Source organism: Lampetra planeri, unplaced genomic scaffold, assembly GCF_965212315.1.
Source record: "Lampetra planeri unplaced genomic scaffold, kcLamPlan1.2.h2 scaffold_1216, whole genome shotgun sequence".
NCBI lineage: Eukaryota > Metazoa > Chordata > Hyperoartia > Petromyzontiformes > Petromyzontidae > Lampetra > Lampetra planeri.
In genome coordinates, this window is record NW_027613931.1 from 1 (window position 1) to 18,624 (window position 18,624).

An 18,624-nucleotide genomic window follows, 5' to 3' on the forward strand; every position below is an offset into this window, starting at 1 on the left:
CCCAGCAGTAGTAGGCAGCAAATGAGTGTCAGATGGTTGTAATCCAACACTTCAAATTCACCAGAAATGATGACTCCTGTGTTCATGTGGATCTAGGAGTGTGTGCGTGTGTTCCGTTTACACACTTGAGTTTTCGCTCCCCCTCCGTTTCTCCGTCTTCTGCTCACTTTTCTTTCATTCAGACTTTTCCTTTCTGCCTCGCTGTGGCCGATGACGGAGGGACATGACAGGCTACATTATTCATGCGCTTCCAGCTCAGTTGCAGGTTTAAAGCTTTTAGTATTGATCCATCTCAACAAACAACAGATCACACACACTCACTCACACACACAAAGACAATGGGCACGCAGATGCAGTATAAAAAAGACATTTTCTAACTTAATTTTCTGCCTCTTTGTGATGCTTTGCTCTTTGCTGCAGCAGAGAAATGCATTCTATTGATTTTCATGGTGTGTGTGTGTATCTGTGTGTGTGTGTACGCCTGCACGATGTGGTGGTATGATGTGATTAAACGTGTGTGTGAGCAGAGGCCGGCGCGTCAGTCAGAGCTTCTGTTCTGAGAGGAAAGTGGTTCGACCAGGAGGAACTGAGAGAGACTGACGGCAGCTGGGTGGGTTTAAAAAGGGAGACAGAATTCAGTGAAGTCGGTCAGACGTCAACTTCCAGTACAAGAACTTGTACATTCTGTCCTCCAAGTCACACAAGAAACGGAGAATAGTCCAGATTTGGGTGTTGGTTTCCAAGACCTACAGGATATTTAAAATATTGACCTTGGTAGAGATGTGCTTCACCCGGCCTCACCCTCAGTTATATTTTTACATCAGAAGCATGACGTCGGTTGCTCTTCAATGAAATGAAACTCACTTCCAACGATTCAAATGCTCTGTTTTCAATCCAACCGTCAGAATCCCCAGTTTGAGTCACAAACTCCACCCTGCCTCTGCATTTTGCTTTAGATTGTCACTCTGTCCAACTTCCTGTCCTCACCGTGCCGTACGCCTCTTCAGGTGGTCGTATATAATGGTACGATTAGCAATATTCCATTGCTTTCACGTTTGGATTTACACATATGAACTTTAAGTTGATCTGCCAAACCGTTAAAGAAGCGAGTCTGTAACAGAAGGTTCAGTCATGGTTTCAATCCTCAGCTTCAGTCTGCAGCTCTCACATCAGCCTGTGGTTCACTGAGCAGTGACCGGGATCACGTTGCTCCCGCTCACTGACCCCCTCCCTAAAGGTCAAACAGCTTCAGTATTTTTTTATTCTGTCTCACTCTCTACCATACAGTTATAGGCTGTACCTGTACATTTTCCTTAAAGGTGCCGTTAAACTGCAAAATAATTGGTCAGAGCAAACAGTACTCTGTTACTACTATGAACATCACTCTGTTCTCTCTGCAGGCGTTTGTAGCTACAGGTACCAACCTCTCTCTCCAGTTCCTCCCAGCCAACCTACACGGAGAGCAGAGGCAGGGTTCCCACCAGAGAGTACGTCGACTTTGAGAGAGAGACAGGAAAGGTAGGACACACACACACACACACACACACTGTGTTGTTCTTCACATGTCAGAGGTCATATGGTCAGAGAAGAAGTCGACAGTGAGAACATTTGTTTTGTGTAAACTGTCTCCACGACAGTTTCCAAATCTCTTTTCCAATTTGTGTGATTGTCATTGGGAAACTTTGACAGACAAAACAGCTTCAGTGTGCCTGTGCTCTCTTTGTGTTTCTGTTCCTCTTTGGTTTTATGAAATGAACATTACCAAGACAATAAAATCACTGAACGTGTCGGGGAGGAGCTGATGTCTAAACTGTCTCCTGTCTGAGCACACGCACAAAGACAATTAAAGGGGTAAAAGTGTGTGTTGTTGTTGTTGTTGTTGTGTTGTTCCTCCTGAGTGTGCGTGTATGTGTGTGTGCTTTACTGTGAAAAGAAAGCCCACTGTCCACGTAGCATCCACTGAACGTTCTGTGCAATGTTGTGACTTCAATTAATCCTGGTCACAGAGGGGAAATCACTGCGGAGGTGCTTTTGTAGAGTGGTCAGATGTGATCAACCTCAGAGGCTGAAAACTTAAAGAGCCCAGATGTTAGTTTGCTGCTGTTGTCAAGGTGACGTCTGCCGTACAGCGCTGATCTGCTGCTGTGCTGTTTATGTGCATGTTAATTGTCTCCCCTGGCGCAAGGCCTGAACTCTGAGTGTTTGGTGTGTGTGTGTGTGTGTGTGTGTGTGTCCCTCCATGGAACCCACCTGGCCATCTGAAATGAACGCTGTCTGGTGGTTCATTGAAAATGCATTGTGGGGAATCGATGGACCTCCATGCCCCACAGCAGCTAATCTCACACTGTTAATTATTTAACACATAGTCCTGGTGGTTGGGAGCAGAGTGTGTGCATGTGTGGTGTAGTATGTGATGGTGTGTGTGTGTGTGTGTGTGTGTGTGTGGTGTAGTATGTGATGGTGTGTGTGTGTGTGGTGTGTGTGTGTGTGTGTGTGTGTGTGTGTGTGTGTGAGACCAGACACAAGGAGGACACAGTTCGTAGAGTGTTCATATGTGTTTGGCTATAAAATAAGAGACTGTGTATTTGTGTGCTCGTAAGACAACACCCTCGTCTTTGCGACCTCAGCGGTGCTCACAGATCTATGAAGTTTTAATGAGGGCCAGGAGTCACCGACGTATCACACTTTCACAGTTTTTCTGTAACGCACTCATACACAAACACACACACATCTGAGGATCCAGATAAACAGGGTTCTCATGTGCGTTAGTGCTTTGGGCTGAAAAACATCTTGAGCGTCACCATTGTATCAGCTCGTGTCCTCAGAACACACGTATAAGATTGAAGTCTTTTATGTGACATGTCATATATGATACATATCAACATGTTTGATGAAGGTTAGACAAGAGCACAATGTGTGTTTTTGAGCAGTGAAGATAAACTGGTGAGAAACGGTAGCTGTACAGTGAGTGAATGTCTTGTAGCACTTCTTTTTTTTTTTTCCAAGCACATTCACATGAATCTTGCTCGCAGTCATCCCACCAGACCTCCCTGTCAGGCTGTACACACACACACCACACACACACACACACACACACACAGACACGCACAAAACTCACCAAACAGGTTGAAGATGAAACAAAAAACTGTCGCTCCTGTGGCTTCAAGGACAAATTGACTGTGACATTTCAGCTTTGCTTCAGTAGTGGACACACAAAGATCACCTCCTTAAATAGATCTGGAAGTCACATGACAGAATCCAAATGAAAAACTATTTATTTCTTGAATTTCTTTTTCTTCCTTTTAATTTAGAATTTTTTGCTCAGTCATACTAAAGTTTGATACAAAATTAAAACATTAAATATAAACAGAAATAATAAGTGGTATTTAAAATATGAAAGATGTTTTGCAGGTTATTTAACAAATATAAATTTAATTTAATATGATATTTTTGGAAAATGAGTAAGAATGAGTCCCGTGTCAGGGAGGATAGGAGAGAAAACAGTTATCTTGAAGAAGAGTGGTCACAGGAACCGAAGGTCACAGGTTTGATTCACATGGGACAACGGACGTCACGTGTTTCATCGCTTTCTTCTCTGTGTTTGTTATTCGTGTAGTAGTTTATATAAGCATTCACACTGTGTCTGTCCACCTCCAGCCCTCCGCTTTTTTTCGTTCTGCGCTCCAGCTCATTGCCTTGGAAACACACACACACACACACACACACACACACACACACACATATTCTTTTTTGTCTGAGTTCTACTTACATGAGCTGTGAATTTATTTGGTAAAATTGGTAAAATTTCAGTTTTTCATATACAATATCCTCTTTCAAACTGGCAAAATATTTCAAGTCAAAGAGGATTATATGGTAAATATAAATGTTTCCGTTTGAGTCCGGCATCATACACACAAAATGTCTACGCTGCATCGCTCCAATGATGCAGAGCGACTGTCTCGACTTTTTTCTTTTCATCCAGTCAGTTGTTTTTCCATGTGAAGAAACCGACTTTCTACTTGTTTCCATTGAGTAAAACAGATACTGGACTATCCCTCTGTCTTTCAGATGTCTTTCACATGCAGGGAGATTGTAAAAATAATTTAACTGTGAATAAGACCTAAAAGACAGAAAGAGAATGTACAGACAGTACGACTGGTTGTAGTTTGGTTTGGAATCCTAAATGAGAAGCAGACGAGTGTCTGCTCACAGTGATGGAGGAGGGTGGACTGATCGGGAGGAGCTCAAACACAAAACCCAGCAACCACAAACTAGCATGTGGGTCTACATTCATTTAAACCAAGGTATTTAAACCATTTGTAATAAGTGCATAAAGAAACTGTACTTTTTACTCTCTTTAACATGTGCAGCAGGACTCCTTCACAAAATCCTGTTTAATATTTAACATTTAAACCGTAGAGCGAATCCAGTAACTATGACTAACATTATAACTACTATCACTGAGTGATCACTAAGTTAATATGTAAGATCGGTGCCGAGCTGAGACACAAGGAGGGATATTTCCGACCCAAGTATCAAACTATGTTTTTACACTCACAAAGACTATGCCAGAATGTTTCTATCCCGTGGCCTGTAACGCTCACTTCCTCGCTGTTAGTCGCCACAATTACATATCACTGCTGTCAGTAGAAAAATGGCAAATATGGACACAGCTGTCAGTGACCTGTTCAAATATTTTCTTGTATGTCTGCAGCTCCACGCCGTGGAATGGATCAGTGCAGGAAAATAGTGGACAGAAAGTAAAAACTAGTGCTGAATGAAGGCACATGTCTCTCTCATCACATAACCTGCATGAGCAGTGAGTGATGGCTGCTCCAATTGGCTTTGTTAAAACTACCGAAGTGTGTGTACAAATATTTACAAAGGCAAGTCCTCCACTTCTGGCTGGTCGGCTGCTGACAACGTCACAGATGGAGTAAGAGATGTTAGCAGTCAGATGTCAGTTAAATAGTAAGTGAATGAAATGGTTCATTAGTTAACTGATCACAGATGTCACACACACACAGACACACAGCTCACTGCAATAAATGTTTCCATAATGTTCAGTCGAGTTGACCAGTGACCTAACGACCTCCGCTGGTGCTTCACACAAAATTCTCCATCTCTATTTCTTCTGATGTTGTTTCAGTGACACAAACATGATAGAAGAGTGGAACTCACATAACACTTTTGCCGTGTTTGCACACAGCAACAGATCCTGCACTGATATGACTCAGCTATTATGACGCTCAGAATCAACACCACGCTGGCGTAATGTGGTGACGATTCTGTTTCCCATTCAGTTTGTTTGAGGATGAAGCAGAACAATGGTGTGGTGGAGTCTTCAACAGGTTACAGCTCTCTCTCTTTCTTTCTTCATATGGGTCACAGACACATACAATGGCAAAATTATAGGCTGACTCTGGTGTCAGATAAGAAAAAGTTTGAGTGTGTGTGTGTTCGTGTGTGTGCCGCCACAGGATTGGTGTTGTGTTTCTCCTTTGAACGGAAGCTGAGCCATCAGCGCATGACTTGTGAGTGACATCATCAAAGCCAGACCACTAATAGGTTCCCTCTGCTTCTGCATCACACGTGTGTGTGTGTGTGTGTGTGTGTGTGTGTGTGTGTGTGTTGTGTGTGTGTGTGTGTGTGTGCTGATATCATATCTTTTACTAATTCTTCAGTGCCTTTCCATAAAGCTTGTTTAATTCCAATTCTGTATACGGAAGTTGTCCTTTAGTGTGAGCAGATGTTTGTGGACCCACAGAACCTCCTCCCTGTACACACACACACACACACACACACACACACACGCTCACACACCATCTCCTCCTGTAAGGGTTTCATATTTCTTGCTTCAGGCCTTAGATCAATGGCCACACCCATTCCCAGAATGCACTGCAGCAAACCTACTGACACAGTCCTCTGTCTTTATCCTCTTTGTGTGTGTGTGTGTGTGTGTGTGTGTGTGTGTGTGTGTGTGTGTGTGGTGCCATCAGGCCTCTTTGTCTGAGTTCATCGCCATCAGTTAGAGCTGAATCATAGCTATAGTGTGTTTGTGCACGTGTGAGGTTCCAGACGTTCAGATAGAAAACAGCCTGGTGTGAACTCAGCATGTCTGTGTCAGCTTCATTCCTCTGCCTCTCTTTCTTCCTGTAACTGTGTAACTGGAGTGAAAAAATGCACAGCACACCTGGACGTGTGTGTGTGTGTTTTGTCTGTCTGTGTGTGTGTGTGTGTGTGTGTGTGAGAGAGAGAGAGTGAGAGAGATGCACCCGTGAAGCATAACTCCTCTGTTGCGTGATTTCCTTCCATGTGACTGCGTTAATGCCTTAATGACAAATGTTTTGTCACCAGCAGGCATCAGAATGAATGTTCCATCTGGAGTAAGATGAAATTAATGCATGAAGTACCGGGCAGGATGCATGTCATGTTCCTGCGGAGTCGGAGCTGCAGTGACACCACGCTGCAGTCAGCGTATGAATGAGTGAGTGTCCAGCAGCTTCTGTCAACAGGTCAATTAGACAACGCCACAGAGCGCCAGTCCTACCAGCTGTGCATGTTCATGGCACCAGCAGGGACTGCTTGTGTTTGTTCTAGCCCAGTGAAGCTGAAGCTGATCCCCGGCATTGACTTGTGGTCAGAGTGTGACGTGCCACAGGTTGGCTGATCCGTCTCCAACATTGTGTTTGTTTTAACGGAATGAGTGAAGATGCTGAGGTGGCTGTACTGCTCCCATGCTGTGGAGAGGGTGGACTGTGTCGGAGGAGCTCTCATGATCTCTTGTATTTGGCTCGTGCTAAGAAAGCGAACAGAAACTTGTTTCGTACAGTGTTTCAGACAATGGGTGACAAAATGTAACAAAGTGATAAAATGTCACGTCCTATTTCTGTCCTAGTCCATCGTTGCAATAATTAAGAATGATGTTTTTCGTTCAGCTCCTTTCTGTTCGACATGGTTTGTCTCACTCTCTCTGGTTTAGTAACTCGATCTGCAGCCTGTGTTTGGATTTGCATGATATTTCCATGTCTCTGAAAGGAACAAACGGTGGTTTTTGGCCGTCCCAGCCGTGATTTGCATGGCAGCAACGTACATTCTGTGTTTAAGACATTGAGAGGTGGGACTACGGCCAGTTCACACAATGGAAACACAAACTGCCTGGGACCCACTTTGCAATGTATTTGCAATGAAAAACATTTCAGCTGACAAATATCTTGTGTTTTGAATCAGAAAAAGCTGATGAGTCATGTTCTGTTCTGATCAGATGAATGAGCCACCGGTGTGATCTACCAAGATCCACAAAAATCAAAACAACAAGTGCTTTACAAGGGCAAGAAAATAAAATTAAGACATGGACTACATGGAGACAGAGTTCTGACAATACGAATAAAAACAAGAAGAACGAAGATGGGCGATGACATCACAGAGTGATTTAAGACAAACTGGAGGAGGAGTAACAGCAGTTACAGAGAGGGAGGGAGCTTTCAACAAATACAAAAATCATTTAGAATTACTACGAATAAATAGAAGTGTTTGTTTGCATACAACACTGCACACAACTTGAACCGTTTAATTATGGTTGTGTTTCTTATATTTACTCCTGTTGCTGTTGCTCACTGTCGCTCCGCTCAGCTTCTCAATGTTTGTTGTTTCTCAGTTTAGACACACACACACACACACACACCTTATGATGTACATATTTATGTCAAATAGAAAGGAACAGTAGTGGAGATGAGGTAGGAATTGAGATTAGCATGACTCAGTCTTTTTGGTGTTTATGGAATGGGAATGACTTCAATGTGTGTGTGTGTGTGTGTGTGTGCGCGTGCACGCACATGGCTGACAACTCACAAGTCTGAAAACACAGATATCCATTGTGTTTACACACCTCGTGGGTGTGGGTGTGTGCGTGCATATGTGCATGTGTGTAACTGCTGACTGGCTGTTTGGCACCAGGCTGAATGAAAGACCATGTGCCAACACATCTGTCTACATCTGCGTCACACACTCCTTTCCCTTCAGATGCACACACACCACACAAGGGCTTCAGACTAAAAGAATCAGATGTGTTTTCACACCAGTGCTGCTGAGTAAAATGCTGCTGCTCTGCACTGAAGACACACACAACGGTTTCATCAGCTGATTTAAAACATCAGGGAAACAGGTCAGAGACAATGTCTGCAGTCCAACTTTATTCTCCAAGCTGAAGATTTGTTTTCATTCGTCCACGATACTTGGTGACTGTATCTGACACATGGACTGGGGACAGTAAGAAAGCAGGAGAGGATGAATTTTAGAGATTGTTTGAAAGAAAGACAAACCGTCGTATTCGTGACGAGAGCTTGGGCTCATGCAGCAGGAATTACTGTTCACTGCATTTTATTCTACGGCCTTTTCTTATAAAAAGTTTTTTTCTCTCTCTCTCGTTCTCCCTGTATGTGTGTGTAGTAAATGGATGTGGGGGTTGACATGGTTTTCTCTCAGAGGAAGTCTGTGGTCGGGCCATTTCTGCATATTTTCCCCCTTGCACAAACACACACACACATACACACAGTACATACACACAAGCCAAATGAAGCTCCTTTGAAAGCCTTGCAGATGTGGAGGCCCCCCTCACATCTTTTTCTGGTCTGACTCTGCAACCGACCAAACGTCCTCACTATGACGGTATAAAACTCAGACTGGTCCCCATGAAGACAGATGTGTGAGAGCACACACACACACACACACAGAAACTCAAACAAACACAAACCCACAGTCTCTTGGGGTGCGGTCTCCCCTGAAACCCCGGTGCAGTGTGGGTAGCGGTGGTAAAAGAAGGCCCTGTGAGCGGCTGTCCAAAAATAGCCTGAGTAAAAATGCAGGATGGAAGAACAGTGTCACACAGAAACATGGTCTTGTGTGTGCTGAGGAGGGAGTTTCATTTTTAATGTTTTATTTGAGCCTACATTCTTTTTGACATGGATAAAAACTAAATTTTGTACCCTGAGAAAAACAGACGTTACTGTGTGTTGTCTCCAGCTCATCGTCAAACAGTGAGCTCGATTTCAGCTCACAGATTTACTACATCATGATTTGATCTGATATCACGTTTGGCTGAAGCTTTCCTGCTCTGCTTGAGTCTGTGCAGGCATTGTTTGTGGTTTGTACACGCGCCGGTCAGTTTGTCAATGGTTAAATGAACATTGGCCAGAATTATGGGTTTCATAGGTCCCCTTCGGTCAGCGCAAACGAGTTGTGAACACAAGAACTTATTATCACATTTTATCGATATAAAGAGTCAGTTTCCAAATGTCATTAGATATTGACTGCATTTACACCCAGCAGGCACTGAACGTTACAGATCATTTGTAGGTGTGTTTTTCCTTCTCGATTGACTGAAACATCGGCCTGGATAAAATTGTGCTGTTATTCAGTTGGATTGAGGGTCTGAGGACGGAGGGTGTCATAAAGTCCATGGTGACAATAGTAATGTGTGATGTTGGACTATGAAGATAAAACTGAGAATCATCTGCATTCAGACTGCAATCTGAATTTATTGTCCGTTTGTGTTTGTGTGTGGACATTATGTTTCCTTATGAAAGAAAAAAGTGACTTTACTTCTTAACACAACATCGTCATCAACAATTCTCAGTAATTTTACACAATTGTTCATCTGAATGCTCTAAAACAACCCTTTTCAAATAAAAATAATGTGTCTGTTCTGTTCATTTTCACGTTTTTCGGAGGCAAACACACACTCACTGCTGGTGTGAAAGCAGTGCTGATCGGAGCAGAGCAGCTGTTCCTGTTTTGCTGCGTTTTCACATTCCCTATTTCAGATCACAGGGTTCAACCAGTGGGAGCACTGATGATGATGATAATTACACAGAGATGATAAATATTGTACAGTACCACAATCACGTTGTGTGTGTGTCTCCAGGTCCATTTAAAGGCTCCTATGATCTTGAACGGAGTGTGCGTGATGTGGAGAGGTTGGATTGACCTCCAGAGGTTGGATGGGATGGGATTCCTGGAGTATGATGATGAGCGAGCACAGGTAACTACAGCATTTATGTACGTACATACACATTTACTGAGGCCTGTTCTGCATGTGCTTGGATGTAATAGACACAATCTTGTTCTGTGTGTGTGTGTGTGTGTGCGTGTGTGTGTGTGTGTGTGTGTGTGTGCGTGTGTGTGTGTGTGTGTGTGTGTGTGTGTGTAGCATGAGGATGCTTTAGCCCAGGCAGCATTTGAAGAGGCTCGGCGCAGAACCAGAGACTTTGAAGAACGAGAGCGATCACACCGAGAGGATCTGGAGGTGAGAGGGCCGCCTCTAGAACTCTGTACACACACATGCGGAGCCTGTCTAGCCAGTCCACGCGAAAATTAGATTTGCTACACGATGTAAATCTATAAAAAAGGTTGCTTTCACTGTTTCACCTGTGTCACCTGTAGTGAACGCTGACATCACCGGCTGAAGATAGTGAATTAAATATAGATCAACTCACTGACAGAATGACATTCCCGAGCAAAAAACATTCCAGGTTTGTGTGCTGGCTTTGCAATGTCACCCGACAGGAACTTTTTTCAAATGTAAATGGAGTTCATCGGTTCTGACCGCAGGCTTACGGTTATCAGCCGGCTTGTGATCTGCTCCTATATCAACATAGCAATTTATCATCATATGATTTATTGGTGATTAGGTTATTTTTCTATTTCTATTTCTATTTTGTTCGTGTTTAGCACAGAATCTGATGTTTTTAATCAATAGAATCTGTTTTTCTCAGGGCTGTGTGATGTGTGTCTGTGTGCTTTTACATTTAATATTCTCCAATGAAAGTCTCCTGTCTTCTGTTTGTAGGTTTAGTGCATGATCAGTCTGACAATAAATCTGATCTTATAACTGAGTTGATATTATTGATTATTGAATGATTTGTCCCAAAAGCCTCTGAAGGGAAAGTAGTTTCCTCACTGTGTGCCAGAGATCGATGCTACACGACAGAAACGATCAGACTGTCGATGGCGACACTGAATCTGTCCAAAGTGCCGCACTTGAATCGTGTCAGGTGGATTGTTTGGGATCGACAGCAGATTCAGATTCGGTTGAATTGAATTACTCCAAACAAACTCACTTTCCCAGCAAGGCTTTGGGGAGATGGATGGCGTCCTTCATAAGTTGACACCCTACGAATGAACCCCAAATTGTTTATTTTTTAGGACCCTGTGGTTTCTAAAATCTGGGACTGATGACAGACACACAGCCAGCAGAAAAGAACAGGGTCTGTGTCCTTCACTTCTCTATCACACTGTCATGCACTAAACCACCCTGTGTGTTTGTGTATGTGTGTGCATGTTTGTGTGGCCACACGTTTGTGCATTTATGTGCATCCCAGTTTCTGCCCGCACCACAGGAAACGGTTTTCATTCCACATCCAGCATGTGTCAGTGATGCTGCCTGCTCTGATGTATTTAACACCACAGTATCTGCCTCTGCTCATTCATGCTTGTAGGACGGGAGAGCCAGTGAGATGAGACCATGTCATGGCGCGCTCGTACACAGGCACCCCCCCCCCCCCAAAATACATCCAGCAGCATTTAGCGCAGCGCACAGACTGTCAGAACTCAAAGAACAAAGAGACAAAGAAGGGAACCAAAGAAATGAAAGAGGTTGTTTCTTTCCTCAGGCACTTAGAGAAGAAGATAACATTGTATCTTCTTCTGAATCAGTACAAGTACCAGCTCTTAAACACCCGTCATAGTGTGTAAAAGGGCAAGAGATTCGTCACAGAATATTATTTCCAGTCTAATTTGGACTCAGTACATCTCCTGGTCACACGATTGCTGTTTTGTCACGTGATCGTCCCAGTTTTCCATGAGTACGTTTAGTATTTATTCCTTTTGCAGAAGTTCAACATGTTAATTTTATAATTAATTAATAATAAATTCATAAATTAAAAAAAATAAACACGGATACAATAAAACTATTAAAATGGTTGTGGGGAACTGTGTGTAACAGTTACACTCTGGATTCATTGCAGACCAGTCCCCTGCTGCAAACTCCAGTGTCTTTCATCCACCAGCAGCCTCCTCCCTGTGCAGCTTCCAGCTGTTGTCTCTGAACCTCTAAATGAGTAGTATAGTCATTATTTCCTGCCAACTCGCCAGACAAGTCATATGAGCATGTATCAGAACCATTTTCATTATCTTAACTCAACAGTACTGCAGCGGCCCTTTTCTAAGAATGTGTCTTTCATACCAGCTCCTCTGCTGTGACCAAAATGCCAGAGAGTAAAACAAACATTAGTTATTAAACATTTACAGAATAACCCTATTTGTGTTTTGTCTCTGGAAATGAATCCCTAGAAAATGAGCTGTTTATGTTTTCAGTTCAATATTCACTATGATAGGTAGAGAGAGAGAGAGAGAGAGAGAGAGAGTGTGTGTGTGTGTGTGTGTGTGTGTGTGTGTGTGTGTGTGTGTGTGTGTGTGTGTGTGTGTGTGTGTGTGTGTGTGTGTGTGTGTGTGTGTGTGTGTGTGCGTGCTGACTAAACAAAGAACAGTCCAAATGCTTTATGAACTGAATGTGACCCATGACGTCACATTCCACATGAGCTCTGCTTCGTCTTTCTTCTGTCCACTGAGTCATCCATCTGGTTCTATTTCAACATGTTTAATCTGATGTCAGGCTGTCAGAAATCAAACCATCTTCATTTGTTTAAATTCAGTTTATCAGTAACTTTTGGAACAATAAAATATCTGCAGTTTTCCTCATTTCAGGATTTAACAAACCCAGGATTCTAAACCTGCTTTCTGGAACGTCAGCTTCCATGAAGCAAACAATGTGAACTACAACAGTTTGTAGGAATAAGACCAAAGTCTCAAGTTCCTCTGCATTTAATTCCAGTGACGCGCTCCAGAAAATGAAAATGAGTTGTTCTTTTCCACTCACTGACTACAAAGTCGTTTCCCCTCAATTCCTGGAGATATTTCATTTTGGCAGATCCAACATTTTTCATCCAAAAGCAATGATACTTCAGTCACTCAAGGTCAGAAGGTGCCTGTCAGAATGATCGATGGAGATGCAATAGATTGAGTAGACCTGTGTCTTTTGAACACACACACACACACACACACACACACACACACACACACACACACACACTTCTCCAGGTGCTCAGCAGAAGGAGATTTGGTGGTGAATGATGAGCTGGCACTGAAAGCATTAATATATCATTAGTATTGATTGCCATCAAAGCCCCCACCCCCTATGACACACACACACACACACACACACACACGTTCAGATACTGTAGAATCACATACATGCACAAATTCGCAGATGCAGCAAATCTGCCTTCAGTTCACGAGCACGCACGCACGCACGCACGCACGCGTCTCCAGTATTGAGTTGTGGTTAAGCCGCCCAGCAGGTTTCCATCTGCGTGGGATCAATACAAAAGCGCTGCTGCCCTAATGATTAGCAAAGGCCACTACACTGCAAAGACAAACACCATAATGACAAAACACTACTGGGAAAAATGTTTTTTTTTTTAAAACTCATATACTGAAAAAAATCTTAACATGAGATTCATTAATAAACACAGTGTATCAATCATAATTATCAATATGATAATTATTAAGAGTTATAATGTCAGCTGGACAAATGTGTAAAAAAGGAAAAAGGAGTAACAGAGGTGTAATTAATAATTGTCAGAATCTGGAGTGGCTCAGTGGAATTGTGTAGAATTGTTGAGTGAGCTGTGAAGAGTCGTTTCGTTCCCTCAGACAAAAACTCATCACACACATTTATGTGACGCGCTCCAGCTCCAGGTTTTCAGCAGGAAGTATGACTATCAGTGGAGGTGTTTCCTTATTGGCTGTTTCAACATTTCTGAGACATAATTGTTTGGACAGCATCCACATATGGCAACAACAGAGAGATGCTGATGTTAAAGTCAGTTAAACTAAAAAAAAACAAAATATTATGAAGCTGGATCTTTACCTCCAAATCATCTTCATAGCCTCATCCACCAGAAAAGTTTTGAATTCCACGCTGTTGAATGAAAGCGCTGTGCTCCAGGTTCATCAAATGTGCATCCAGCGAATTATTATTGAACTACAACGTCAGTTCAGACAAATTCATTCTGTCTGCTGCAACAGAATCCAAAACAAGGTAATTCAAAGCGTTTGAGAGGAGGCAGACGGAGGCTGGAGTCAGTCTATCTGTGCAGAGGTAAAACGGTACGATGACATAGAGTGTGTGTCTGTGTGTGTGTGTGACTGTGTGTATGTTGCTATTATGGTGAGTCACTGAGATGACACAAGCTACGTTCCAGTTGAACTAAGCGACCCCTTTTCTATGTCTGTCTGCGTTCTGCCTGCTCTGCTGTCTGCCTCACCTCTTGCACCCGCTCCCTCACCTCCCCCACATTTCTCCTCCTCCTCCCTTGCTCGCTGTGTCTCCTCGATCACCATAGTGGAAGCATATAACCACAAGGATTTTTACAGCAGAGGCAGGTCGTGCCAACAACTCACAGTCATGAAATCTATTTTAATGTCCCGCCACGACTTCTTATGGTGACCTAATGATACTGTGAGTGTGTGTGTGTGTGTGTGTGTGTGTCAGACAGTATATCTGTCTGTCTGCCAGCAACTTTGACCAAAATATCAACACCAGTAACGTGAATAAACAACACGTTCTGATCAAAGCTCACTAGCGTCCTCTAGTGACATTTTGTGGTACTGCTTCATTTCATTGCGTCATCCCACAACAGGCTGAGATTGTTGTAATTGTAGTAAATGACATTTTCAATAGCTTTAAACAAACTACTTAACAGTACTCACATTTCATGTGTCCTGATAATTGACTCAAAACTTTTTTTCTGTCTTCATGTGTTACATCAATGTTCATATCAGAAAACCTGTGGCCCTTTGCCGCAGCTTTAACAGCAAAACATCAATGCGGAACAGCTGTCGGTTACAGCTGGCACGCACACAGACAGACAGAGACAGAGCATTCACAATACAATTAAATCACTTGGAAATTGAGTGTGACAAGTTAAGATGATGCAATGTGAACGTAGACTCCTGGGTAGTACTGACGATCACCTATAACTTTAAAGCATACAGGGTATATTTTACTGACTGACAAGTATAAAATGACACGAGGTACATCAGACAGATAAAAGAAGAAGGTTCACTGACTGCGAATAACTTATAATGAAACAGACTTCAGCTGTTAATGACATTAATGAACAGAAACAGTTTTTTCAGATGAAAATTCATAATGTTCAAATTGAAAATCTCTACTTAATGTATCATCTCCTCCCTCTCTCTCGCTTTCTGTCTATCTCTCACATCCATCGTCATCATCTTTTTCCCTCCTCTCCTCCCTTTCATCCTTCCGTCCCTCTCTCTCCCCAGTCCAGACGACAGCAGGACCCCAGCCCTGGCTCAAACATGGCCAACGCTGACGTGGAACACAAGATACGCTGAGATTGATGGGAGGAAGAAGAGAGCAGGAGGAGGAGGAAGAGGAGGGGAGCAGGAGGTGGAGGAGAGGAGCAGGGCTGGCAGTCCTTTCACCTTCAATACAATCAGACAAAGAGAAATTTGACCTGAAACTGCAGTTGTTCCTGAGCAAATGCCAAACATTTTTAACATATTTGAATGTTGACAAAAAAAAAAAAAAATTACCCTGAATCCATTGGATTGAAAGTGAGTGACAGCAGAAGGATTCCAACAACATCCTGATCCTTACGTTTCTCACAGAGTTAGGAGTTTGGGACATCCAGCAGCCACCGATTAACCTATATTTTATGTCCATGTCAGTACAGGACGTGGTTGATAGTTTTAGATTTGAAAACTAAAATAATATTTTCTATCAACAGAGGATGTTAAACATGGAAAGGACACAGTCTGGAAAAGAGAAGCAGAACTCACTCACAGTGCGGTTATTTAACACATGATTAAAAATAATCACATTTTCTGAGACCAAAGTTCACTTTGCTGGAAGAAAAGACGTCAGAGGAAGCGTTTGAATAGTGAGCCGGTACAAGGAGAGCGTCCCGGCTGACAGCGCTTTCTTCCTCAGCTTCCAATAGATTAAAGACACACTCTACAGAGTGTAAGTGACTGGTGGCCTGCTCTGTTCAAAGTGGTGTTAGATCAGACACATACTCACTATCAACTTGTTTCTGTCGTTTGTTTGACGTCGGTCACAGATGCTCCTCATCTTCCTGTTTCATTTCTGTTTTCTGTTTGTTACAGTGCGAGTGGAATGACATGTTTCTTATCTTATCATTTTTGTTTGTGAAAAAAGTCATTATGTTTACTTTTTATTACTTTTCACCTCTGTACGTATCATTTTTATTCATCTTTCAGCTGTTACCTGCTAGTTGTAGAATTCTATGTGAAGTTGTGTTGAAAAAGCCAAAAACTGGGAGTTTAGAGGATTTTTGTTGCTTTGTTTTATCATTGTTTTCATGTACTTCCTGGGTTAAAACACTGAAAGTGAATTAACTCGAACTCTGTCATTTGTGACATAAATATTTTTTGAATTTTTAAGTAATTGCATTTGTCCAGTGTGTGTTACATTCAGGGCATTCAGCAGATATATTTGTTTTGAAGGACTTGGACAGGAGCTACAAAACTGGTGTTTCTTGGAGAAGGGAACGTGAACATGGTCAGTGAGATAGTGGAAATAAAACAGGATGAGCTGAATGACGGCAGCTGAGGACCGGCAATCTGCTGAGAGGCTTCACAGCCGACAACCTGTCAGAACTACAACAACAAATGTTTTCTCTGTTTTAGCAGCTTCTTAAACTAATCATATTTTAGGCTACAACAACAAAACACTTAATGATCCTAAAAGAAAATAAAAACTACCATTAAGAACTTAATGGATATAATATAAATTAGTAATGGTAATTATTTTTTTCCACTGGAGATTTGGAAGCAAGATCCCCTATTTTTCTTGGAACATACAGATCCTTTAAATTCCGCTGGTCTGATCACATGATGGTCATTTCCTGAAGATGGAGAGAACAGGAACTGGACGTGTAGAGTTTGCTGGCATTTTGTCATATTGAAACATCTAAGAGATGACATGCGGCCTGGATGGAGGAGGCATTAGAAAATATCTGTGCTCTATATCAATGCTGAAAGCTGCCCCGTGTTGAGAACCTTTCACTGAGGCTGAGCACCTGCTTCTTTTGTGTGAATAGTTTATTTAATTTATTTAAAAACTCCAGTAGATCAGGACGTAAGTGTTGGAGATTTGGAGAAGCAGCTGGAGAGTCAGAGGGTTTGCATTTCTTTAGTCTGGCCAAGTTTCTGGAAATTGAGAAGACAAGTACTTTTTGGATTGTTCCACAACAAGTGTCAACATGTGCAGCTTCTCCATATTCTACGTATTCTACATAAAACCTATAGAATGTAGGTAGAAACTCCACCCACCATGAAAGGTCTTCTGAAATCTGCCATTAACACATCAACAAAATATCATTGCGTAGCATGTTTTAAAACTCTGTGCCGACACCAGTGTTCACAATGGTCTGGTTAAAAGTGGAGGCCAATGGGTTTTTTTTTCTGATGTTGTTATTTGCTCTCCATTTTGAGCTGGGGAAACAAAGAAATCGGTAATTTAATAATTATTTTTAAAAAACACAGTCGGAACATTTGAGCCAGCCTGTCATTATCCATCATCATTAGATGATACACATAAGAACATGTTGAGTCTCCATTACTCAGTTCTCTTAATGCAGGCATTAAGGCATTAAAGGTGTGTGTAACATTTACTTTTTAAGTAATTCTCATTTTAAGTTATTTTTAGTGATCCAAAGAAAACCTTTGTGATGTTAGTTGCAACATGTTTTTTTCCCCTTTCTGGTGCATGATCTTTTCATCTGTTTGACGGCTGATGTCTGATAAAGGAGATTTTCGATCCAGTGTTTAATGGATGTTTTTCATAATAAATATGTATGGATTGTTGGATGCGTTTCTATCATTCACGCTGAAACAAAGAAAGTCTGTAAATCTCATGAACCGAACTCTGTGTGCATTGATTCTCCTGTTCGAGTGCGACGACTCAAACGCTTCAGCGTCACGTGATGAGACGACGTGAGGACCCCCCCCCCCCCCCCACACACACACACACACACACACACAAACACCAAAACAAACACGATCAAAACAATAGTTTGATCACAGTACAGATGCAAAGAATATCAACCAGAAGTAAATTCCATGTTGTTTTTTGCGGTTTTAAATCCACATTCATTAGTACCTAAGTTTCAGTGTGTGTTAATCAGATAGATAGCTGCATGACTTGTAGAACATAAAGAAAACATAAGATACTGGGTTCAGCTGCTGAGCATAAATTTGAAATCGTATTCAACTACAGACACAATAATACAGAGACAGTGCATGTCTTGTGTGTAAACTCCCTATAAATGTTTTCATCAATTGGCTGAGATCAAATATGTGTGGCAATTGCCTGACCGCTATTTGTACACTATTTGAGGATTGACTCTCGAGTGCTGTTAAGGACTGATATCCCAAAGTCATCTAACAAAATAACGAGCTTTTAAATTGGATTTAATTTGTAGATGAAATGTACATTTAAATTTAAATTCAAAG

The 18,624-nt window shown here is 42.1% G+C and overlaps 1 protein-coding gene across 1 annotated transcript; it reads left to right on the forward strand.

Annotated features, from left to right (window-relative positions):
• Positions 1-527: 527 nt before the first annotated feature.
• On the forward strand, positions 528-15,480 carry LOC144738901 (core-binding factor subunit beta-like; the record flags this gene model as incomplete). The annotated part of the gene is given in 6 exon segments (XM_078621900.1): positions 528-610; positions 1,401-1,472; positions 1,474-1,518; positions 9,923-10,039; positions 10,208-10,303; positions 15,409-15,480. Coding segments are annotated over 6 exon segments (485 nt in total), but the record flags the coding sequence as incomplete, so codon positions are not given.
• Positions 15,481-18,624: the final 3,144 nt, after the last annotated feature.